The 24,327-nt window shown below is 44.4% G+C and overlaps 1 protein-coding gene across 2 annotated transcripts in view; it reads right to left on the reverse strand.

Moving 5' to 3' along the window:
* The window catches only part of NCAPG2 (non-SMC condensin II complex subunit G2), a 67,746-nt gene that overhangs the window by 39,038 nt on the left and 4,381 nt on the right, over nt 1-24,327 (reverse strand). The window contains exons 4-12 of one of the 2 annotated variants that reach the window (XM_043464003.1): nt 22,444-22,632; nt 21,988-22,102; nt 20,500-20,654; nt 19,020-19,154; nt 15,741-15,835; nt 14,372-14,441; nt 11,762-11,848; nt 8,986-9,081; nt 8,257-8,382 (exon numbers count right to left, since the gene is read on the reverse strand). In XM_043464003.1, coding sequence (XP_043319938.1) covers nt 8,257-8,382; nt 8,986-9,081; nt 11,762-11,848; nt 14,372-14,441; nt 15,741-15,835; nt 19,020-19,154; nt 20,500-20,654; nt 21,988-22,102; nt 22,444-22,632 — 1,068 coding nt within the window. Of the gene's footprint in view, nt 1-8,256; nt 8,383-8,985; nt 9,082-11,761; nt 11,849-14,371; nt 14,442-15,740; nt 15,836-19,019; nt 19,155-20,499; nt 20,655-21,987; nt 22,103-22,396; nt 22,633-24,327 lie in introns of those variants that run through there. The other variant, XM_043464004.1, reaches the window with a different exon arrangement.

The following is a 24,327-nucleotide window of genomic DNA, read 5'->3' on the forward strand; positions in this document are numbered from 1 at the left end:
TCCACTCCAAAGTTTAAAAGCAAAAATAATCCTCCCTGCATAATTAGACCAGAAAAAGGCTGAACTCGGATGAGTAAGCACTTCCTTCCTCCTCTCCTCCCGGATGACGAGAGCCAGAGCAGGCAGTGCTGCAAACACGAGGGCGGGGGGGGGCGGGGGGGGCGGTCCACTCCCCCAGAGCAGGGCTGTGAGCAGGCAGCACTGTGCCCACAGAGCTCAGACCAGCCGAGCCGGGGCCAGGCCTTGGCAGACACCGTGAGGCGGGCGGCGTGGGAGTGAACAAGCTGCTGGGAAGAGTGGAGACCGATGCTGAGGGAGCAGGCACATGGAGAGCAGGCAGAAGCTCTGCAAGCTGCACAGGCAGGAAGAGCGGAGCGCGTGCGGCAGGACACCCTCCATCACTGCCCCGGGGGGCCAGCCTGCCTGCTGCCCACGCCGAGGCCGCGGGGACTCCACCAGCGCCCAGCCTATGCACTGACGCAAAAGCACGACCAGCACAGCAGGCAGGGAAGACGCCCACGGAGGACAGCGCCACACCACCAGCGAAACCCCGAGCCGGCCACCTCCTCCAGCCAACCCTTTCTTCACAACAAGGATGGAAAGTGAAGACGATAGATCACTTGAGAAAAACAAACAGCAAGGAAGAAAGACAAAATAAAAAACAGAAAGGAACGTCAGGAACTCACAAGTTTCATAGCTTTTGTTCTGTATGGATTACTAACAGCATTACTCTTCAACAATAATTGCAGGTAATCACCTTATGGCACACAGCCCACATCAGGGACTCAGTCAACCACCAGGACAACAGCACTTAACATGCAATGCGGCTTCTACATAGAGAACCACTACCCTTCAGGGACCACAGACACGCACAGGGGCCTCCTCTGTCATCTTCATCAAGCCCTCCCTCACCTCCTAGACCCCCCCACCCCCCGACTCAGGCCCTGATCCAGAGGGTCATGAGCTCACCGCTGACCCACAGGCCAGAGAGGCCCATGCCTGTCTCTGCGTGGCCCACAGGACATGACAAGTGGTTGGAAAAAATGAATAATATTCTGCAACATGTAAATATCACATTGAATTCACATATCGGTATCTGTAGGTCAGTTTCATTGGAATAAACCAATCGGCTGCCTTCCTGCCAAGAGGCAGGTGGAGTGGCTGGACCACGTGGCCACAGCCTAAAACCACTATTGTCTCGTCCTCCACAGAAAGAACTCCTGCTCTTAACCAGCTCTGTTATTAACTTAACCATGACACTGCACTGCTTCTTAAAAGGAGTTAGGAACAAATGGACATTGGAAAGAAGAAAAGAAAAAGATTATTAAGAAAATTTCCTTTGTCTAACATGCAACCAACACACTGAGTATCATGTTATAGTGGTAGAAAAAAAAATCAAAAGATAAAGAAAATCATCCTTAAAACTTCAGAAGCCCTCAATGCTAGAAAACATACAAAATATTTTGGCAGTCCTGGAATAAAATGATTTTGAATACAAAATTCTCTACCTGGCTGACCTATAAACTGTCACAGAAAAATAAAGGACATTTTAGGATTTGGTCAGAGGCACCTGCCTCCCCAAGGACATCCACAGCAAAGCAAGGCCCACGGAGACTCAGCTCTCACGGCCTCTGTTCACAACCACCTCCCCCGATGCACTCACTTCACTCCCAAAAGGGATCTGAGGCCATCACAGGGTACTCAGCTCACACAAAAGCCTGTCCCTATCCATTTTCATCCCAAACAAGATTCCATTATTGCCAATTTTAATTTTCAAAGATCTCTAAAATATCTGTTTTGACAGTGACATCTCATTTCTATAAGACTGTTGACCAAGTTTTGCTACTTGAAAAACATAAACCCATCTCCACTAAGAAAAAACCGTAGGACTTCCCTGGTAGCTCAGCTGGTAAAGAATCCACCTGCAGTGCAGGAGACCCTGATTTGATTCCTGCATCGGGAAGATCTACTGAAGAAGAGCTTCACTACTACCCACTCCAGCATTCGTGGGCTTCCATGAAGCCAGACGTGCCTTTGAGTGTTTGAGTGTTTCCTGCAGAGGCACAGGTCTGCAGTGGTCTGCTGAGGGGTCAGGGGCTCTGACTGCAGCAGACCTGGGAGGCACGGCATGTGGCATAAATCCACATGCAGGAGGTCACCATTAGCTCCGCCATAGAGCCATGGGGCATACGACCCACAAACTGGAGAACAATTATATCAAAGAAGTTCTTGCACTGCTACAAAAGTTCTAGGGCCCACAACAGATTCCCCAACCTGGGGATCAGGCAAAGGAACTGACAACCCCCAGGGAATTTGACTTGGAAGGCCAGTGGGATTTGATTGCAGAACTTCCACAGGACTGGGGAAACAGACTCTCAGAGGGCACAAACAAAACCTTGTATGCATCTGGACCCAGGAGAACGGAGCGGTGACCCCACAAGAGAATGAGCAAGACTTGCCTGTGAGTGTCCAGGAGCCTCTGACGGAGGCATGGGTCAACAGTGGCCTGCCACGGGGTCAGTATAGTTCAGTCGCTCAGTCATTTCCAACTCTTTGGGACCCCATGGACTGCAGCACACCAGGCTTCCCTGTCCATCACCATCTCCCAGAGCTTGCATAAACCCATGTCCATCGAGTCGGTGATGCCATCCAACCGTCTCATCCTCTGTTGTCTCCTTCTCCTCCTGCCCTCAATCTTTCCCAGGATCAGGGTCTTTTCCAATGAGTCAGTTCTGCCTATCACGTAGCCAAAGTATTGGAGCTTCAACTGCAGCATCAGTCCTTCCAACGAATATTCAGGACTGATTTCCTTTAGGACTGACTGGTTTGATCTCCTTGCAGTGCAAGGGACTCTGAAGAGTCTTTTCCAATACCACAGGGGCACTGAACACAACCGTCCTGGGAGCCCCAGGACATCCTGGCATAAGTCCTTTTGAAGGAGGTCACCACTACCCCTACCATAGTTTGGCCTCAGGACAAACTACAGGGAGGGAACACAGCCCCACCCATCAACAGAAAATTGGATTAAAGACTTACTGAGCATGGCCATCAGAGTAAGACCCAGATTGCCCACAGCTAGTCCCTCCCATCGGGAAGCTTTCAAAGCCTCTTCAACTTATCCATTAAAGGGCAGACAGAATGAAAAACACAATCACAGAAAATGAACCAAACTGATCACATGGATCACAGCCTTGTCTAACTCAATGAAACTATGAGCCATACGAGGTAGGGCCACCTGAGATGGATGGCTCATGGTGGAGAGTTCTGATAAAATGTGGTCCCCTGGAGAAGGGAATGGCAAACCACTTCAGCATTCTTGCCCTGAGAACCCCATGGACAGTATGAAAAGGCAAAAAGATAGGACACTGAAAGATGGACTCCCCAGGTCGGTAGGTGCCCAATATGCTACTGGAGATCAGTGGAGAAATAACTCCAGAAAGAACAGAGATGGAGCCAAAGCAAAAACAACACCCAGTTGTGGATGTGACTGGTGATGGAAGTAAAGTTCGATGCTGTAAAGAACAATATTGCATAGGAACCTGGAATGTTAGGTCCATGAATCAAGGTAAATTGGAAGTGGTCCAATAAGAGATGACAAGACTGAACATTGACATTTTAGGAATCAGTGAACTAAAATGGACCAGAATGGGTGAATTTAACTCAGATGACCATTATATCTACTACTGTGGGCAGGAATCCCCTAGAAGCAATGGAGTAGCCTTCACAGTCGACAAAAGAGTCCGAAATGCAGTACTTGGGTGCAGACTCAAAATCGACAGAATGATCTCTGTTCATTTCCAAGGCAAACCATTCAATATCACAGTAATCCAAGTCTATATCCTAACCACTAACGTCAAAGAAGCTGAAGTTGAATGGTTCTATGAAGACCTACAAGACCTTCTAGAACTACCACCCCAAAAAGATGTCCTTTTCATCACAGGTGACTGGAATGCAAAAGTAGGAAGTCAAGAGATACCTGGAGTAACAGGCAAGTTTGGTGTTGGAGTACAAAATGAAGCAGGGCAAAGGCTAACAGAGTTTTGCCAAGAGATTGCACTAGTCATAGCAAACACTCTCTTCCAACAACATAAGAGATGGCTCTATACATGGACATCACTAGTCGGTCAATACCAAAATCAGATTGATTATATTCTTTGCAGCGGAAGATGGAGAACTCTATACAGTCAGCAAAAACAAGACCTGGAGCTGACTGTGGCTCAGATCATGAACTCCTTATTGCCAAATTCAGACTTAAATTCAAGACAGTAGGGAAAAACCACTAGATCATTCAGGTATGACCTAAATCAAATCCCTTATGATTTTACAGTAGCAGTGACAAATAGATTCAAGGGATTGGATCTGATAGACAGAGTGCCAGAAGAACTATGGACGGAGGTTTGTGACATTGTATGACGGCCGTGATCAAAACCATCTCCAAGAAAAAGAAATGCAAAAAGGCAAAATGGTTGTCTGAGGAGGCCTTACAAACAGCTGAGAAAAGAAGAGAAGCTAAAGACAAAGGAGCAAAGGAAACATATACCCATCTGAATGTAGAGTTTCAGAGAATAGCAAGGAGAGATAAGAAAGCCTTCCTAAGTGAACAATGCAAAGAAATAGAGAAAAACAATAGAATGGGAATGATTAGATATATCATCAAGAAAATTAGGGACACCAAGGGAACGTTTCATGCAAAGATGAGCACAATAAAGGAAAGAAAAGGTATGGATTTAACAGAAGCAGAAGATATTAAGAAGAGGTGGCAAGAATACACAGAAGAACTCTAGAAAAAAGATCTTCACGACCCAGATAATCACAGTGCTATGATCACTCACCTAGAACCAGACATCCTGGAGTGCGAAGTCAAGTGGGCCTTAGGAAGCATCACTACCAACAAAGCTTGTGGAGGTGATGGAATTACAGTAGAGCTATTTCAAATCCTAAACGATGATGCTGTGAAAGAGCTGCACTCAATATGCCAGCAAATTTGGAAAACTCAGCAGTGGCCACAGGCCTGGAAAAGGTCAGTTTTCATTCCAATCCTAAAGAAAGGCAATGCCAAAGAATGCTCAAACTACCGCACTACTGCACTCATCTCACATAGTAGCAAAGTGATGCTCAAAATTCTCCTAGCCAGGCTTCAACAGTACATGAACCAAGAACTTCCAGATGTTCAAGCTGGATTTAGAAAAGGGAGAGGAACCAGACATCAAATTGCCAATATTTGTTGGATCACAGAAAAAGCAAGAGAGTTCCAGAAAAACATCTATTTCTGCCTTATTGACTACACTAAAGCCTTTGACTCTGTGGAGCACAACAAACTGTGGAAAATTCTTCAAGAGATGGGAATACCAGACCACCTGACCTGCCTCCTGAGAAATCTGTATGCAGGCAAAGAAGCAACAGTTAGAACTGGACATGGAACAACAGACTGTTTCCAAAGTGGGAAAGGTTGTATATTGTCACCCTGTTTATTCAATTTACATGCAGATCACATCATGTGAAATGCCAGGCTGGTTGAAGTACAAGCTGGAATCAAGATTGCTAGGAGAAATATCAATAACCTCAGATATGCAGATGACACTACCCTATGGCAGAAAGTGAAGAACTAAAGAGTCTCTTGATGAAAGTGAAAGAAGAGAGTGAAAAAGCTGGCTTAAAACTCAGCATTCAAGAAATTAAGATCATGGCATTCAGTCCCATCACTTCATGGCAAATAGATGGGGAAACAAGGGAAATAGTGACAGACTTTATTTTCCTGGGCTCCAAAATCACTGCAGATGGTGACTGCAGCCATGAAAGTTTAAAAAAAAAAAAAAAAAAAGGTGCTTCCTCCTTGGAAGAAAAGCTATGATCAACCTAGACAGCATATTAAAAAACAGAGACATTACTTTGCTGACAAAGGTACACGTAGTCAAAGCTATGGTTTTTCCAGTAGTCATGTATGGATGTGAAAGTTGGACCATCAAGAAAGCTAAGCACTGAAGAGCTGATGCTTTTGAACTGTGGTGTTGGAGAAGACTCTTGAGAGTCCCTTGGACTGAAAGGAGATCCAACCAGTCCATCCTAAAGGAGATCAGTCCTGAATATTCACTGGAAGAACTAATGCTGAAGCTGAAGCTCCAATACTTTGGCCACCTGATGGGAAGAACTGACTCACTGGAAAAGAACCTGATGCTGGGAAAGATTGAAGGCAGGAGGAGAAGGGGACAACAGAGGATGAGATGGTTGGATGGCATCACTGACTCAATGGTGTTGACCATCAACCTCAGCCATCCACCCTGAGCAAGCTCTGGGACATGTTGATGGACAGGGTAGCCTGGCGAGCTGCAGTCCATGGGGTCACAAAGAGTTGGACACGACTGAGTAACTGAACTAAACTGAAAAAAAAAAAAGTAAAAATCAATGTTCTCTACAATCTAGTTTTTTTTAAAACTTAAAGGAGTTATTTAGAATTTAATACTTATAGTTCTGAAAAAACAAATTTAACTGACTTGAAATTCCTTTAATGTTTTTCCTTCCTTAAATTCAAACAAAATAGGAAGTATTAATTTTTACTTTTTAAATAGTTAATAAAGCAAGTACAAAACTCATAATGATTAACCTGAATACAGACTGTCTATGATACAGGGGCACTATGTTAAGCTCTGGGAGTTGGTGATGGACAGGAAAACCTGACGTGCTACAGTCCATGGGGTCACAAAGAGTCAGATACTGCCGAGCAACTGAACTGAACTGATGTTACAGTGGACTTTGTGGGACGGTTACATCACTTTACAGATTGTAATGTCCTTTGGGACAGTTATAACCACTTTCACCTTAGTGCTAGGGATTGAGCTAAATGCTTTATATACAATTTTTCATTGGAACCTTATCACAATCTGATAAAATATTTTCTCCAGTATTAAAGAAGAAACAGGACTTGAAAGAGGTTAATTTGAGAAAAATCAGACGTTAATTGGGAACTAGGATTCAAACAAATTGCCTGACTCCACACTCTAAACAACCACGCAAACTGCCTCCCTATCTGTGGGCTGGGACGACACCTTCCTCATCAACGGTCAGGCCCATCGCTGGGGCCAAGCACCTGCGGCAGATTCCATGTAAGAAGGGTGGTGCTAGACCTCCAGCACACACTCCATCTCTGTATTCAAGTGTAGAGTCTTCAATGCTTCAGGTAGACACAAGTGCTTCATAGACTGGACACCTGAGCTAAAAAGAGCATAAGTTTTTCATGGTCTTATGACTAAAAGCTTCCAAAATCTAGTTGTGGTTTGCCCAGCAACGTTTGTCCACAAAATTAACCATGATCCCCAAGGGACTTTTAAATAAACACACGTGTGGATGAGGCACACCTGGCAGAACACTGCCAATGGTTCACTTCAGGGGGGTGAGTGTCTTTGCGTGTGCGGGTGGTATCCGTGGGTGAAATGTGAATGCACAAGTGAGTAAATGTGAAGAGGTTAAGCAGGACATCATAATTATGCTATTTCAACTTTCTGCATGTCTGATATTTTTTTAAGTGGGTGAGAAAACAAACAAACCAAAGCAAGTATTTTAGGACAGCTATGGGTAACTTTCACTATCATGGCATTTTTGCTATCCCTTCCTAAAATGTTATTCTACTAACTAGAACAATAAGTAGTATCTCTTAGCTTGTGTCAGGAGAACCTGCAAATGCCAAGGGCTGTAGAGAAATCAGCAGAGGCTCACACTGTCCTACCAGGCGAAAGATCAGAGATTACCCCTCAGAAACAAATGTCGCATCCTGATGTCCTAACGTCTCACTAGATCGGAAAAAACCCACTGCCATAGGCATTACTTGCCTTAAAAGCTAACTAGTTGTGTGTTTGTTCACGACACTGCCCCACTTTACACAGGTGCTACCACCACGCCCGCCACCCAGATGAAGACAGAAGAGTCAGTGCCCAACTTGCCCAAGGTACACAGCTATCAGACAGAGAGACCAGCCCCGGGCTCTGTTCCGACCATGGTGACTCGGCCTCTCTGCTGGGGCGACACATAGGACACTCGAAACTACACACAATAAACGACGACAGGTTCCAAAAGAGACGGAGAGGAAGAGGAAACAGACCCTGCGAGTCCTCGCTGCCACAGGAGGCACCGGGAAAAGCCAGGTTCTTGGAAGAACGTCAGGATCTGGAAAGACTGCCCTCTGGAGGCCGCACGGGGCAGTCACAGGGACACCCAGGCCCAGACTTAGCTGCAGGCTGGGAGCCCGGCCACATGAATACATACGTAGAGTTCTTCGAACTGTTTCTGAATCTCGCTGTCCATCTCAATGGCATTAAATCCTGGGTGCCGAATAGGAAACGCTTCAACAAACAGCAGTGCAGCGTTGGACCGGACTTCCGAGTTTCTGGCCTGGAATGGCGAGAGGAGTTTCAGAATCCAAAGAGCTGACAGCACAGAATCCCTCAAGCAATGCTTCTAGTGTCTCAACACAGACATATTCCTATTTACATATTAAAGACAACTGTAACATTTAACCTAATCGAACTTGTGAGACCTTCCTTAAATGAAACCAAACTTCCAGCTCCATGTCCACAGAGGCGTTTCCCTACCTAAGTCCACTGTGTCACGAAGAATCAGTGGCCATCATGTCATGCCCCCAGAGCAGAGTCACCTGTGCTGAAACGACCCGCATGCTCGTCCGACCCCCTCCCCCCACATGCGGTCCCCAGGCACCAGCAGGAGGTCCTCAGGGCCAGGAGGGCTCAGCCCAGCTCTGCACACACCACCCCTGCTGGTTTACTGAGCGTGACGACCCTCCTTCCAGCTGTGCATCCAGCACTAAGCACATTCAGATTCCCAGTTTAAGAAATGCTTTCAATAAAAGCATCAAGTATTCATTCAGAATCTCACGCAGGCCCAGCCTTGAGTCTTATTTTACTGCAATTCTGAATCAGAAGATGCTAAGCCCCACAGCCTACTCAGCATCCTGAACACGGACAGTTAGAGGCACACCTTTAATCCTCTCCAAAGGATGGGCTTGTAGAGCTTGTAAAGCATCTCTTCCACTCCCTGCCGAACTTCCTTTTGATGGTGAAAGTAACTCAGCACCTAAGAGCCAAGAAAAGAAGAACAGAATAGTAACGTTGGTGTTTTCAAAAAACCACTTACGATCCTACTTTGAGGAAACAACAGGGAGCACAGGCTGGCCCTGCATTCACAAATCTTGGATGCACAGTTCCTCCTAACAGGAACCACATGCTGACAGCACGGAACATGGCAACCTCACAAAGGCACCTACGGTGCAAAGACAGACCCACGGCCTTGGGCTGTACAAAGGTTCCGTTCCAACTTCTACTCTTCTACTAGTAGCCACAAAACCTCATAAGAAGACACACCTCTGATCTTCAGGGTCAAATGCAAAAGGAGCCAGCCTGATTGTTCCTACAGCCCATTCTGGCTCTAAAGTGCACTGGCTACAACTGTCTTGTTCTGAGAACCTCTTTCGGGCATTCAGAACGGCACGTAGAGTCAGCCCTTAACGTCCATGGGTTCTGCATCTGCAGATTCCACCAAGCGTGGATAGAAGGTATCTGAGGGAAAAAAATTCCAGAAGTTTCAAAACAAAGCTTGAAATTGTCATTTGCTGGCAACTGTGTATGTAATAACCACATCAGATTTACAGCCTCTTACAAGCACTTACACTGCACTGGGTATAAACAATTCAGAGATGATGGAAAGTGTTCAGAGAGGCCCTGGAGCATCCATGGGTTTGCTGCCCGATTGCCCGTAAGGGGCGACTGCATCTCAAAGGGGTGTCACTGCCCAGTGATCCTTCCCAGGAGAAACCTGGATGTCAGGTCCACCCCCCAGAGTCATAGGTAATCAGAAAACGCACTGCTTTAACCAGCCAGGACCTTCCTGCAACTCTTCAGATTCTTGTCCCCAACAATAATCAGCGTTGCCTTTTGTCCTTAATTCACAACTCTGAGCCAAAGTTATGTTAGTGAAAAACAGAAATTGTTTATAAATTAGGTTATAAAACAAAAGACTTTAAGTGAATGTCAACCAACTTTACCCTAAAAGAACTACAAATCACCAACTTAATGGACATGAGTTTGAGCAAACTCCGGGAGGTAATAAAGGAGAGGCAAGCCTGCAGAACTGGAGTTCATGGAGTTGCAGAGTCAGACACAACTTAGTGACTGAACAACAACAACAATAGAACTACAATCTAGGGATTTTCTTTTTCTGGCTGTTAATTTTTCATTTAGGAGATTTCTATCTGTCATTTGTTTTCTGTGTACAATGTTAATTTGGTATTAATGGTATACTTGCTTCATAGAGAGTTTTTAAACAACTGTATTGAGATACAATTCACAGACCATAAGTCACTCTTATAAAGTGTGTAATTCAGTGGGTTTTAGTATACACAGAGTTGTGCAACCATTACTACTACCTAATTTCAGAAGATCTTCATCAACAATATGGGGATTTCTTACTGTCGAGTGACTTCTAAGGTATTTTCTGAAGCTTCTTTCAACACATCAATAAAGTGATTTATCAGGTAAATTTGGTATTTATCAAAAACAGGATTCAAGGAAAAAGCTATAACATGTTATAAGCAGTAAGAACGATGACTTGGAGCCCAAGCACACACTTCACTTGAGCAGTGAGATCTAACAGTCCGCCTTTCAATCCTTGCTATGCGTTTTCCCACAGATCTAACAAACAGCGATGCCCATACTTATCGTCACTACTTACTATCACAACAGAAAGCCAGGCATGAGAAAGTCTTCAGTTATTTGGTAGCAACAGTGAAGCAACCACATCACAAATATGTACAGCTTAACACGACACCATTCCTTACAATCAAGCAGAATTTGAACATTAAATCATACATGGGAAACAAATGACCCAAACTATCTACAACTTACAAAGTGCCAGGGACTGTGTGTGCTGGGTGGGGTGTGGGGTGGAAAAAGCACATGGATGTATTTTCATCTCTGGTTCTTTATTCTTGGATAATACAAACTAAATCATCAATAATAAGAAACGTTTTTTATCCATTCAAACTTAATATAATTAGAATATGCACGCCTACAAATAATGACTCCACTATACAAACAGTAGCAGGCACCTCATCTTTATTCCTCTAGCTTCCTGACATGCAGTTGCCCAAACCAGCAGAGAGCACAGAGGCCTCGCCCAGGGTTAGACAGAGCCCCACACAGCCGACCAGAGCTTCCAAGTCCTCCTGCAGGAACTCTGCTTATCAGACTCCTGTCGGGACAACAACCACACCAACAGCAGAGACTTATTCAGTCAGGTCATCTACAACATGAGGATAAAACCCATACCCAAATTCTGAGACTACCTTTTAAAAACAAAATTGTATCAAGAGAAACTATCAAAACATTTATTCAATATGGTTTGCAGACTACAAAGTGGAAATGTAATATATGAAAGTAAACAATAAAAATAATCTCAAATAGTCTCTTCTTTGAAAACAGCAGTAGTGGCAGTAAGAAAGTGATGGTTCTAGACATTTTTATGCCCAAGAATGTAGTTAAAGGTTGTCTGAATAAAGTTCCGATGTCTTAACAGATGTTTGCTTTCCTAATCAAAACTTTGGTGTCAAGGTAGATCTCCCAGAATTCCAAATGTCAAGATTCTGAAAAATTCCTTTAACTGATGCCTGTGAAAACTTAACAAAATTTCACAGAAACAACTCTCTAAAAACAAAACAATGAGACACAATTTTCAAAAGTGCTGCAAGAGTGAGGCTCACCTTGCGTACTCTGGGGTGCACTGGAGACCTCCGAGGAAGGTGGACGCCGTGGTACATGAAGTCCTGGATGCAGTCGTTCTCGATGGCCTGAAACAGCCGGGCGGGAGAGCATGGGTGAGTGCGTCCCAGCGGAAGAGCAGGACAGGTGGAGGAGGAGTCACCGCGAAAGAGGACAGTCTGATCAGCTCATCTTCCCATTCATGAGGGGAAAGCATCCTGTCATCAGAGCTTTTCCACTTTGTTTACGCCTCTTAGAATGCACATAACAGAGAGAACTTTTCTTTTCTCTTATGTGAAGAAATATCACATTTGCGCCAAATTGCATGGCACTCGAGCCTGAATTAAGCCAGACAGGGCTCAGAGACAAAGGTGGGCCTGGGACCACCCCTCCTGACTCATCTGATAATCTCAGAAAACTGGATCTCTTCCAAGAGCTTACCCCACCCCCCACCCAAGAACTCACACTGAACTACCTCTAGGGTGGGGGCCAGGATTCCAAATTGACAGAAACAGATGTCTTGGAGGTACCCCAGTGAGGGGCGGTACAGGCAGTTCCCAGGACTCCAAGGCAGTAGGGAAAGACATGAGGGAGACTCGTTAGTAACATTCACCTCGTCTCCATTAACTGAAAATGCTCCCTGAAGCTACCCCTCGGTCTCAGCGTGACTCCCGTGGGAACCACGCTGCCCGACCTGTGATCACACAGGAGGTTCACGGAACCAACAGCCAGGCGTCTGGGCCACAGAAGTTGACCCTTGAGAGCTAACCACCAGAACACGGGCATTCTGCAACTGACCAGGTTTGCCAACATGTCAACAGCAGAGATTTTTTTCAAAGAGAAAGTGAAAGTGAAGTCGCTCAGTCGTATCCGACTCTTTGTGACCCCGTGGACTATAGCCCACCAGGCTCCTCCGTCCACAGGAGTCTCCAGGCAAGAATATTGGAGTGGGTTGCCATTTCAGAAGAAGGCTTTAAATGACGTAACAAGCAAATGCCACTGGGAGACTTGTTGGATCCTGGCTTCAAAATGAAGACATTTTTTAAACAAAGCAGAGAAGTTTAAATATTAGTATGGGGCTTCCCTGGTGGCTCAGATGGTAAAGAATCTGCCCACAATGCAGGAGACCTGGCTTCGATCTCTGGGACAGGCAGATCCCCTGGAAAAGGAAATGGCAACCCACTCCAGTAATCTTGCCTGGAGAATCCCATGGACAGAGGAGCCTGGCGGACCATTGGCCCATAGGGGTCACAAAGTAAGCATGATGATGGCACTATATAACCAGACCTTTTAGAGATGATGCACCCTGAAGTACACAAGAGTGAGATGTCACACCTGGAATTTGCTTTAAAAACTTGAAGGGACACAGGGAAGGGAGTGAAACTGAGAAGCACAAATTTCTGATACTAATTTGGTGCAGATCTAAACAATTACATTTTAAATCACAAACTCCTATGTTTTAAATCACTGCTAGAGAAAAGGCGAACAAACACTCCTTCCTATGAACAGTTTCATGGAGTATAGAGCAATGCAAAAAATGCGTAAGAACATCCTGGTTCTGCCACTTCCCCAAAAATTATACACTGAAAAACTATTGTAGAAGTTGTCTACAGGAGAACAGGAATGGTAAGTTTTTGTTTCCTAGAAGCAGACATCAGTGATAACTCACAGCATATTTAACTGAAGCTCAAGCTGGGCAAGAGAGCAGAGTGAAGAGAAATAAACTACAAACATCGGGTGGTTAGTCTCCCCTCTGCCCCGACACCAATCCGGGGCCTGCTCCCCCAGGAGAAAAGACCCCTTTATGACTCAGAGTAAAAATTTTGCTCTCAGAAGGAAAAAAACACATCTAAGAACCTAGTATGAAAAAGACATAAGGGATATCAGACATTTTCTTTTTTTTCCAAAAGAGCCTATGAATGTTTAATTGTGAATTACACAGCCAGAAGGTAGGTGCTGGTCATAAAAGGTTCTAAGCCTGATTCAAACAAACGTCTTTAAATTCTCAAATTATGTTGCTGAAGAGATGGCCTGAGTCTCCCAAGGAGCACTGGCCAACAGAAACACAACATCAGCCACAAATGCAATTTTAAACTTTCCAGTGGTCACACTAAAAACGCGGAAAAAAAGGCAAACTTACTTTAATAATATATTTTGTTTAGCCCAATTACTCAATTCAGTATCATTTCAACATGCAATCAGTATTCTTTTTAAAATATCCATGAGACACTTCGCATTCGTCTTTTTCCAGACTGTCTAGTTTCTTACATTTACAGCCTATCTCAGTTTGGACTGGCCACGTTCTAATGGCCCAGCAGATATACGTGGTCGGACACTGCAGGCCCAGAGCTGCCAAAATGGGCAAAAGCATTGGTTCCACTCAAACGGCACGTCGTGGTGAGTGAGGGACATTGTGAGGCGGTGCCCGGTGTAGACATGACCTGAGTAGGTGTGGACGACACCACGCCTCTGTCGTGTGGATGCTCACTGTGAGCTTTGGCTTGACAGACAGGCACAAACAAGGGTTTCAAACAGACCTATTGTGGCTACTTACTTAGTAACCAGAACACAATAAAAATGTGCTAACATTTCATAAAACAGAAAGGAAATACCTCCATTATTTTCCCTGAAGCCTTTTTCCAAGCTCTGAAATAAATTTCTGCAATGTGTACCATCAAAGATCTGGGAAAAAAAAAAATTTAATGCAAGTTTGAAGAGTTATATTTTTCACATGTATCATTTCAGGTACTCTCAAAGATCTGAAAAAAAAAATTTAATGCAAGTTTGAAGAGTTATATTTTTCACATGTATCATTTTAGTTACTCTCCTCTCCCAGGGAAGAAGACACTGTTTTACAATAGTGCTTTGCAAAGTAGAGACAGGTTGTCTGCCTGGAGCAGGAAGCAGAAACTAGTTGGAGAAGGACTGAAATGTCAAACAACTTCTTCCTTCTCAGTCACTGCTTCCCCAGAACTTTACTATTTTCTGCAAAACTATGACACATACGCCCAGAACCAAATTCTTAAGTAAAAAACTTTAAAGATAAATTTATTTCTAATAAAAACTATAAATATAAAAAGTTGAAATATAAATACACTTTAACTTGGAGTCATTCGAAACTAATTAGCTCAGGTACAGGGAATCCTAAAATACCAGGGATGACTTAGACTCATAATGAGGAAAATCTGCTGATTCAACCCAAATATTGTGCAAATGAGGGGAGAGGAGGCAGCATTCCAGAGATCCAGCATGGAGTCCCAACTCAGTTCTCACACAGCCACCTGACAGGATAGATTTGAAAATTCCAGAGCAGGTTAAGGACTTGACCTCGAATGTGGCAAACAGCTCCAAATGCTGCCAGGGCCCAGAGGCTGGGGAATCGGCAGAGAGCCCCTCCTCAAGGGCTCCTCCACCACCACACAGCTCCACCTTCGGGAGACTGCAGTGTGCACACGCACCCAAAGGATCAGACGTGCTAGTCACATGAACTTTACTACGACTGAGGCTGAGATGGAACTGATGAACAGTCTAGGTAAAGAACTACCACAAAGTAAAGTCTTAATTTCAGTGTCACTACTGAAAAAGAATGGTTTCCTATAGCAAGGAAAATAAGTATTCAGTAATACAACAGTACATAATAAATAATAACTTAAGAGATAATTTTTAAAGCTTCTAATCATCATCATTGTCATGTTAGTCACTCAGTCACAGTGTGGCTCTGTGACCCCATAGACTATAGCCCAGCAGGCTCCTCTGTCCATGGGACTCTCCAGGCAAGAATACTGGAGAGGGTAGTCATTCCCTTCTCCAGGGGATCTTCCCGACACAGGGATCGAACCCAGGTCTCCTGCACCGCAGGCGGATTCTTTACCATCTGAGCTACCAGGGAAGCCCCTAAAAGTTGACCTGACCAAAGTCAGGTCAAATAGAAACTTTCAAATCCAGACTAAGCACAAAATATTAATTGTTTTTAATACTTACTTTGGTAATCCCTGTAACTGGTTTTTAATGGTTCCATGAATCATTTTAATGAAATTTATATTCCAACTGAAGAGAGAACTAAGAAATCTTCTTCCCTATAAATTAAAAATAGGATGTAATGTTAAAATTGCAACCAAATAAAAAGTTCCCAGTAACTGAAAACAAACAGTTCTTTGAAAGTGTAATAACGAGTACCGAAGTTCGCTACTCCCGACAAAGTAAGTGCCCATACTTCTAACTCGGAACCTACACACTGAGCCGGGGGTGGGCGCGGCAGGTCAAGGGGAGTCCTGTGTGGGGACAGCGCTGGGGCCTGGGAGGGACCAAGCTGGGCAGCAGGACAGGTGGGGGGCCACACACTGTGAGGCAAATGGCAGGGCCATCATGCTTTGACAGGCAAGTTTTTTTAAAGTATTTACTGGAAATAAGTTGCCAGTAGAATCCAGAAGAGGTTTATCATTTACCTAGAACGACTGGAAACTGACCTAACCAAATTAATAACTGATTAGGAAACTAAGTTCAGCTATCTTAAATTCAAAAGAACACAAATTCTAAAAAGAGGGAGTTTTAACACACATATATATTTATGTCTAAGTGCTCATTCGCTCAACCATGTCCAAGGCTTTGCAACTCCACAGACTAGAGCCCGCCAGGCTGCTCTGTCCATGGGATTTCCCACAGAAAAATACTGGAATGGCTGCTATTTCCTCCTCCAGGAGATCTTTCCATCCCAGGGATAGAACCCACATCTCTTGCACTAGCAGGCAGATTCTTTACCACTTGAGGCACCTGGGAAAGACCACTTACATCTGTATTTGCATATATGTGTGTGCGTGTGTGTGTTAAACAAGAGCAATTTACCCACTGCTATGTATATTTCCATGGACAGAGGAGCCCAGCGGGCTACAGTCCATGGGGTTGCAAAGAGTTGGACACAACTGAGCGACTAACACACACATGTATAAGTCAATATAAAGGGTGTCTGAATCCACTCTGTACTTTACTCTCCCAAACTTCACACCCACCCTGGACGCCCAGGGCAGAGGCCCAGTGACCCTCCAGCAATGACAACGTCAGAGCAGCAACAGCAGTCAGCATATCTCCTGTCAGGCGGGCGCCGAGGGCCCTGTGAAAGGCCCCATGTGCCCCCGAGGGGACCCTGGGAGACGGCGGCCGCTGCTCCTGCCCTACAGAAGGAGCTGAGACTGAACGGCATATGATCAAGGTGACCTGCCACCTGTTCAGTGGACACCAGGGTCTGAACACAGCCTTTCTGACCCCCAGAGCTGCAGGTTTCGGCCAGTGTGGGCAGCAATCAGATCCAGCCCTTCGGTGTCACCAGTGAGAGGGTGCATGGGGAGCAGGCACGCTGGGGTCAAACCGTGCCGTGCCCCACCGTGAGTATGAGGCCTGAGCAAGCTCCTCAGGGGGCCCTCCTCCTCTGGGAAGTCCTTCCCCACACCTCCTTCAGGGACGGGTGACCGCTGCCCCCTTTTGCCTCAAATCATGTCTGCCAGGCCACAAGCAGTCAGAAACAGGGCTATATTCTATATCAAAAACAATGTGCTTTGCATTCCAACATGGGATTACAGTTAATCTAAAAAGACTACCAGTCAATCTTAAAGGAATAACACTGAATATTCATTGGGAGGACTGATGCTGAAGATCCCATACTTTGGCCACCTAATGCGGACAGCCAACTCACTGGAAAAGACCCTGATGCTGGGAAGGATTGAGGGCAGGAGAAGAAGCGGGTGACAGAGGATAAGATGGTTAGATGGTATCACTGACTCAATGGACATAAGTTTGAGCAAACTCTGGGAGACACTGAAGGACACAGAAGCCTGGCGTGCTGCAGTCCGTGGGTCGCAAGGGGTCAGACGTGACTGAGTGACAAAACAATGAACAAAAAGACCACAGAGGGGATTCCCTGGGGGCTCAGTGGTAACGAATCTGGCTGCCAGTGTGCGAGACACAGCCTGATCCCTGGTCCAGGAAGACCCCATGCCATGGGGCAACCAAGCTCGTGCACCGCAACCTCTGAGCCTGTGCCCCGGAGCCCACGCTCTGCGGCAGGAGCAGCCGCCGCAGCGACAGTCCTGTGCGCCGACACTGGGGAGCAGCCCCGCCCGCCGCAACCAAAGAGAGTCCGAGCAGCAACAAGGCCAGGGGAACCAAAACAAATACATAATAATTCTTTTCTACATCTAAAACTCTACCCAAAGTTACAACAAATTATTGAGAGGCTCATGTTCTCAGCACTTCTTAAAAAAATAAAGAAATAAAACAAGTACAGGAAACTCTAAAGATAACAGATGAGCATGTCCAAGAGAGCTAGGCAAGCCACTCTGTAATTTTAATTCTCTAATAGCCACATTAATAAAAGTAAAAAAGATTAAATTAACTTTAATAATGTATTTATGTAATCTAACATATCCAAAGTGTCATTTAAATATGTAATAAATACACAAAAATTATTAATGTGACATTTAACATTCTTTTTCCATATCAAGTTTCAAATGCCTATGTATTTTACATTTAAAGTCACAGCTGGATTGGCCACATTTCATGTGCTCAGTAGCCAAGCGTGGGAGTGACCACTGCTGGCCAGTGGAGCACTGGGCCAGGAACCTCGCTTTGGATTTACTGGATGGGTATGAAAAAACCAAGAATCCTGTGATGATAGCTCTGAGTTATATGCCAATTAACCTGGAGTTAGGGCAGAGGGTCAGATCTGATCCATGGGGAAGCGCTTCTCAACCTTATTTTTAGTCATTTTTAATTTAAAATGCAATCATGAGTCCCCCAGGATTCACACAGCCACCTGTTACCATCTCCTTTAACGATGAAATACACAATGACTTGTAAAATGTTTGCTTAACACTGCCATGCAGTAAATATGAATTGCAACAAATATAATAGCTCTTGACAGTTAAGCTGATTCTTATATTAAAACACTGAGCACGATGCAAACAGCAAACTCACAAACTTAGGAAAAACTTCCATCAAAAAGCAGTTCACAGGACTTTCCTGGTGCTCCAGTGGTTAAGAATCCACCTACCAACACAGGGAACATGGGTTCGATCTCTGGTCCAGGAAAACCCCACATGCTGCACACCAACTTAGACCATGATCCACAATAAGAGAAGCTCTGAGAAGCCCACACATTGCAACGAAGAACAGCCCCTGCATGCAGCCACAAAGACTCAGCGCAGTGAGAAAATAAATTAGTTTTTTAAAAAGCAGTTCACAAACACACCAAGATGAAAAACCACTTGCCTCTTCTTTTTTGATGTAATTGACATTTATGAAGCACTCAAGCAGCATGTCTTTAATTTCTCTACTTTCTTCCGAATGATAATCAAAGCAATATAAAGCCTGATGGATACGCCACAGCCGACATATGTCTGCACCCTGGGGATGACAGGAAAAGAAAATTAACTAATTTTTTTTTTTTAATAATGGGTAAAGTCACATTTCAAATTAACTATGAGACTATTTTATGTCATCAAAAAAAAAAAAAAAATGACAAAAGAAAACATTTTAAAATTTGCAAACGAAGCTCCAGAGAGCATTATCCTAAAACCTAGGCAAAAGCAAGCAGAGATGCTGACAGCCAGCACTGCGAACCGTTTTGTGCACCAACGAGGAGGTGAACCTGCGCTGAACGTGCAGAGCCTGAGCCACGCCAGGCTATGAGGCGACCACTACAGGACTGTGCCGCCAGGAAATAGACCTTTAACGTTCTTAACTGGAAATATAATCGGCCGTGTGGCTGGTGGCTCCTGTGGTAAACGGCACAAGTGCAGACATCTAAATAAAGTCTTGATTTTAAAGGTGAACAAGAATGGCAGGGAAAATGGATTTTAAAAAGGCAAACCAAGGCTTTGGATGAGTTCTGACACAAACAATTTTTCAATCACTCCTGCGGCCAGCAGGGAGTCAGAGTGCGAGCTGAGGATGCAGTCAAAAAGATTCTTTTCTGCCGTGAAATTGACTGCTCCTTGGAGGCCACCATGGGACAGTCTGTCCCACAGGAGGTAAGAACGGGATCAGCTGCAAGGTACGTAGAAAGCTGCTGGCAATCTGTACCGAGAGCTCCAAGTTCAAATCCACTGACCTACAAATTTCACTTGTAGGAGTCTGTGACAAGCCAGCAAAGGTTTAGGGGGAGGGCAAAGAGAAACCCCCAAAGATCCCTCAATTCACAAGGGTCACCTTAGCAGTGGAATTACTGATGATTTTTGGTTTTTTTTCATTTTCCCTTTTCTTCATTTGCCCAGTTTTCTAAGATGAACATAAATATCTGCTGTTGTTTGATCAGGGGAGAAAGCTGTTCTTTTTCTGGATCTCTGAGTTGCATGCCAAAGACTGAAAGATGCATTATATCCTGCGCTCACCTTGCTTCCTGCTGGCCCACCGAAGCTTCCGCAGGCCTGGGCCACCCTCCTGGCCACCAACTTGGGTCAGCAGGCTCTCCCTGACACCCCGCCCCCTCGGTTCTCCCTGGAGCAGTTCCCATCGAGGGGACAGCCTTCCACAGGCCACACACCAAGGAAGACGGGGAGAGAGTCTGTGCACAGTGCACGCACGTGGAGCTCTGCCCACACTAATCGCCCACCTCTGAGAACCACCCTGTGAAAAACCCCGACTGGGAGCCACTGGGCCAGGCCTCTCGCAAGCAGACATAACTCCTAACTGGTATAAACGCGTGTACTTCTCAGCAAAGCACAGCGTGTACTTTAGAAAGGGAACGCACTATTTTCGTCCTGAGACTCCTCCTCAGCAGCATGACGAAGGCAGTCTTGCCCATGTTCTCCTTGGCGAGCAGGCCTCTCTCCCACCACTTCACGCACAGGTCCTGGATGGAGCCCTGCAGCGCTCGCTCACCCTCTGGCAGCGCGTACAAAATTCCTGCAACAGAGCAGGCACTGCACAGTGAGTGCGTGCAGTGAACCGGGGCTCGGCCAGACCCAGCCTGGGAGAGCGTGCGGCTCACAAGGCGCGCCCAGCAGACATCAGTCTAACTCACCAGGACACCTACACATTGTTTACACCATACAAGCAATGCTAACTAAGAGCTGTTCCACCACTATTGTAAAAGCAGGCCCAAGGGAACAGCGAATTTCAGAAGCCCAACACGTCCGAACGACGAGAGGCTCCAAACCCGAGTGCAGGGATGCCCGTGGCAACGCTCAACAGCTGAGCCAGGGCAGGCCGAGTGACCAGCTACCCCACAACTACCCTCAGCTTGTTGGCCTCAAGTTCTGGCTCATTGGTGAAAAACAGTAGAAGCAACTATTATAATGAATAGAAAAGCTGTAGTGCTGTTATTAACAAAAGAGCTCAAGAACTAAATTAAAATACTGACAGTGTGCTCGTAACTGTAATCCAGACATCTGACAGCCATTACTCTAAAGTAAAATTCCTGAATTAACGGGGAATTTTATAAAGCATGTTTGGAGACTGAGGATGAACTGGTGGTAACACCCACAAGCATCTGGGAGCTCCTTTCATACTGACTGGGTAATCTTAATTAGACAGTAATTCAACATAAGAATTCTGAATAAAAGAGCATACTAAAGCAATACATAAACCAAGTGGCTCTGATTAGTGAACTAATCAGATTCACACAGTGGGAGGTGAGGGGACCTGTGAGATTTTTCTTAAAAAGAAAAAAAAATCACTCAAAGTTATCTTTACATCTCTTATAGCTATAATTTCATTCAAATATTATATGATCAGATCTTCTCATAAATTCAGACTAGTGTTCCTACTAAATTAATAACTATCACTTCACAGTTTAGTTAAAATTTGAAGAGTACCAACTTAGGAATATTTGAGCAGGGGGAGTCAACAACTATTCATGATACAACTAAAGAAAAAAATGCAGTGTCACAGAACTGGGCTACCTTGAACTGCTGCGCAGTAAATCACCAGCTGAGGAACTTGCAATGACTGCTTCCCCTTTATCAGCTCTTATTGGTCCTGAAGGTTCAAATAAGACATTTCTAAAAAACCTCTAAGTAGCAGTCAGTTGTCCAGTAATGCACATTTTCACCATCTGAAACATTTGTATGTGGCTCACATGAAATAATTACACAGGACGGCCCATAAAAGAGTGCTCCTTGGTCGTTTTTCCAGCTGAAGTACAAGGGCTCTGCTTCTCACTGCCAGGGGCTTCCTCTTACCGAGTGTCACTCAGACACACACCGTTCAAACCCCGCGTTACTGCAAGTCAGCTTACCGTTTAGTATAACAGCACACTCCAGCAAGGCCTCATAGTTCTCTCTTTCACTTATCACTGACACAGAAGCAAGAATCACAGACGTAACTGCATGGATTATTTCTATGTTTCCATGCTATAAATTTAAAAAAAAAAATCAAAGCACAAGTAAGTTAAAACCAACTTAAAATTTAACTTTAGAAGTAAAACTTACTAAATTTATGAAAATAAAGCCACACTTGACACTTATTCTAAAAAGTTAATTAAAGCTGAACACAGGTCAGCAGTTTGAAGAGAGCAACCCTGAATACCACGTAAATAACGGCAGGACTGAAAAAGGTATAACTACATTAAATAGGCTTCTGGTACTCCAGCGTTCTAACTTTAATTTTAACAACATAAAGTCCAATTATACACAGTAAACAATTACTTTTTTAATAAGGAAAAGGAAATTTATTGTTGAAGGACGAGGGTTACCATCTTTGAACCCTGCTCTACTTTCACACTGTCTTCACTGGAGGCTTTTGCTGTCTGCCACCCCTCCACTGGGCTCTCCAGCAACACGTCTACTAGCAAATCCTTGAGCCTTTGCCATAGCTCTTCTTTCTGCTTCCTGGATAATTCATCTATCAACTCATTTAGGTTGAACGGATCACAAGTATCCTTCTGCAAAATAAATAACAACGGTCACATTTCAAATACAAGAAAACAGTTCTATCTTCTTTATAATGGCATCAGAAGAAGTTTAAGTGCTAATAGCTAAGTTTCAAATTCAAGAGTCGGGCTGTAGTTTTTGAAATACAGTCCTAAGAGGCAGAGGACAGGAATGATCAGACAGAAAGCAACAGATCCTCCGCCCCAATCAGTCCTGGTATACTCCTCTTCACCCCCTAGCAAAACTGCCCCCGACAACAGTACCCCCCTGACATCCTCCGTCTCCAGGCCTGAAATCTGGTCACAAGTGCATGCCAGAGCTCAAGTAACAGAAAGAGCCACAACAGTAATATACAGCCATGCCAAGGAACGCAAGCTGAGCTTCTGGTCTCCAACAAGTCTTGGGCCCTGACTTTGTCCCTGTATCCAACCTGGTACAACCTGAGCACCACAACAGCCACAGCAAGGGATTATAACTCTTTGAATAAAATAAAAACCAATGAGACCATACTGATAATAAATAGTAGCCAATAATTGGGCATCCCCAACGGCTCAGCAGTAAAGAATCCGCATACAGTGCAGGAGATACATGCGTCATGGGTTCGATCCCAGGGTCAGGAAGATTCCCTGAAGGAGGGCATTACAACCCACTCCAGTATTCTTGCCTGGAGAATCCATTTTTTATTTAGTCCTTAAATAAGAGCCATGTGAAACAATGTTCTTGGCAGTGTTTTTGTGAAATAGCCAAAACCCAGAAACAACTAAGTAGTTATCAACAGAAGAATGGATAAATGTATTTTGTTATGTTTATGCAATGGAAAACTCTACAGAAGTAAAAACAAAAGTGTATGGAAATGAAATGAATCCCATGGACAGAGGAGCCTGGCGGGATACAGTTCACAGCATCACAAAAAGTCAGACACAACTGAAGCAACTGCGCAGGCACACACAGCCAATAACTAATCAGTAATTGACTAACGGCATTGGCATGCTATTAATAGCAGTAAATAAATACAGCAGCAATTTGGGACTGGAAAATCACAATTTTGTAGTGATCATAGTAATAATTGATTCAGGCAAGAAACACCAACTGTCAGTATATTTTAAAGATATTGTGACATACACATACGGAAAAGCGCACTAAGTGTGACTGCAGGTAAATAAACAAAGCCTCCACCACCCCTCCAGGGCTGCCTCCTCCCCTCCCCAGTTTCTTTAGCATTTATGGTAATTACTGCCTTGCTTTTCTTGATAACTTCCCTACCATCTGCATCCCTAAACCATGCCCTGTAAATAGATCTATTTTCCACTTGGTAGAGAATTGGATCACAAGGTCTCTGCTCTTTCATATCTTGCTTCTCTTGCCCAACATTATTTAGTGATGCTCATCCATACACTGCATGTCATGATAGTTCATTTAGTTTCATTTCATTTCCATACAGTTTTGTTTTTACTTCTGTAGAGTTTTCCATTGCATAAACATAACAAAATACACTTATCCATTCTTCTGTTGATCACTATTTAGTTGTTTCTGGGTTTTGGCTATTTCACAAAAACACTGCCAAGAACATTGTTTCACATGGCTCTTATTTAAGGACTAAATAAAAAATGGATTGCCAACTGAAGAGTCTATATACATTCAACATTATCAGTTCAATATATATTTATTACTCTAAATGGTATAGCAGTTTCCACATCCCTAGCAGT

The sequence above is a fragment of the Cervus canadensis genome, chromosome 3 (genome assembly GCF_019320065.1).
Source record: "Cervus canadensis isolate Bull #8, Minnesota chromosome 3, ASM1932006v1, whole genome shotgun sequence".
NCBI lineage: Eukaryota > Metazoa > Chordata > Mammalia > Artiodactyla > Cervidae > Cervus > Cervus canadensis.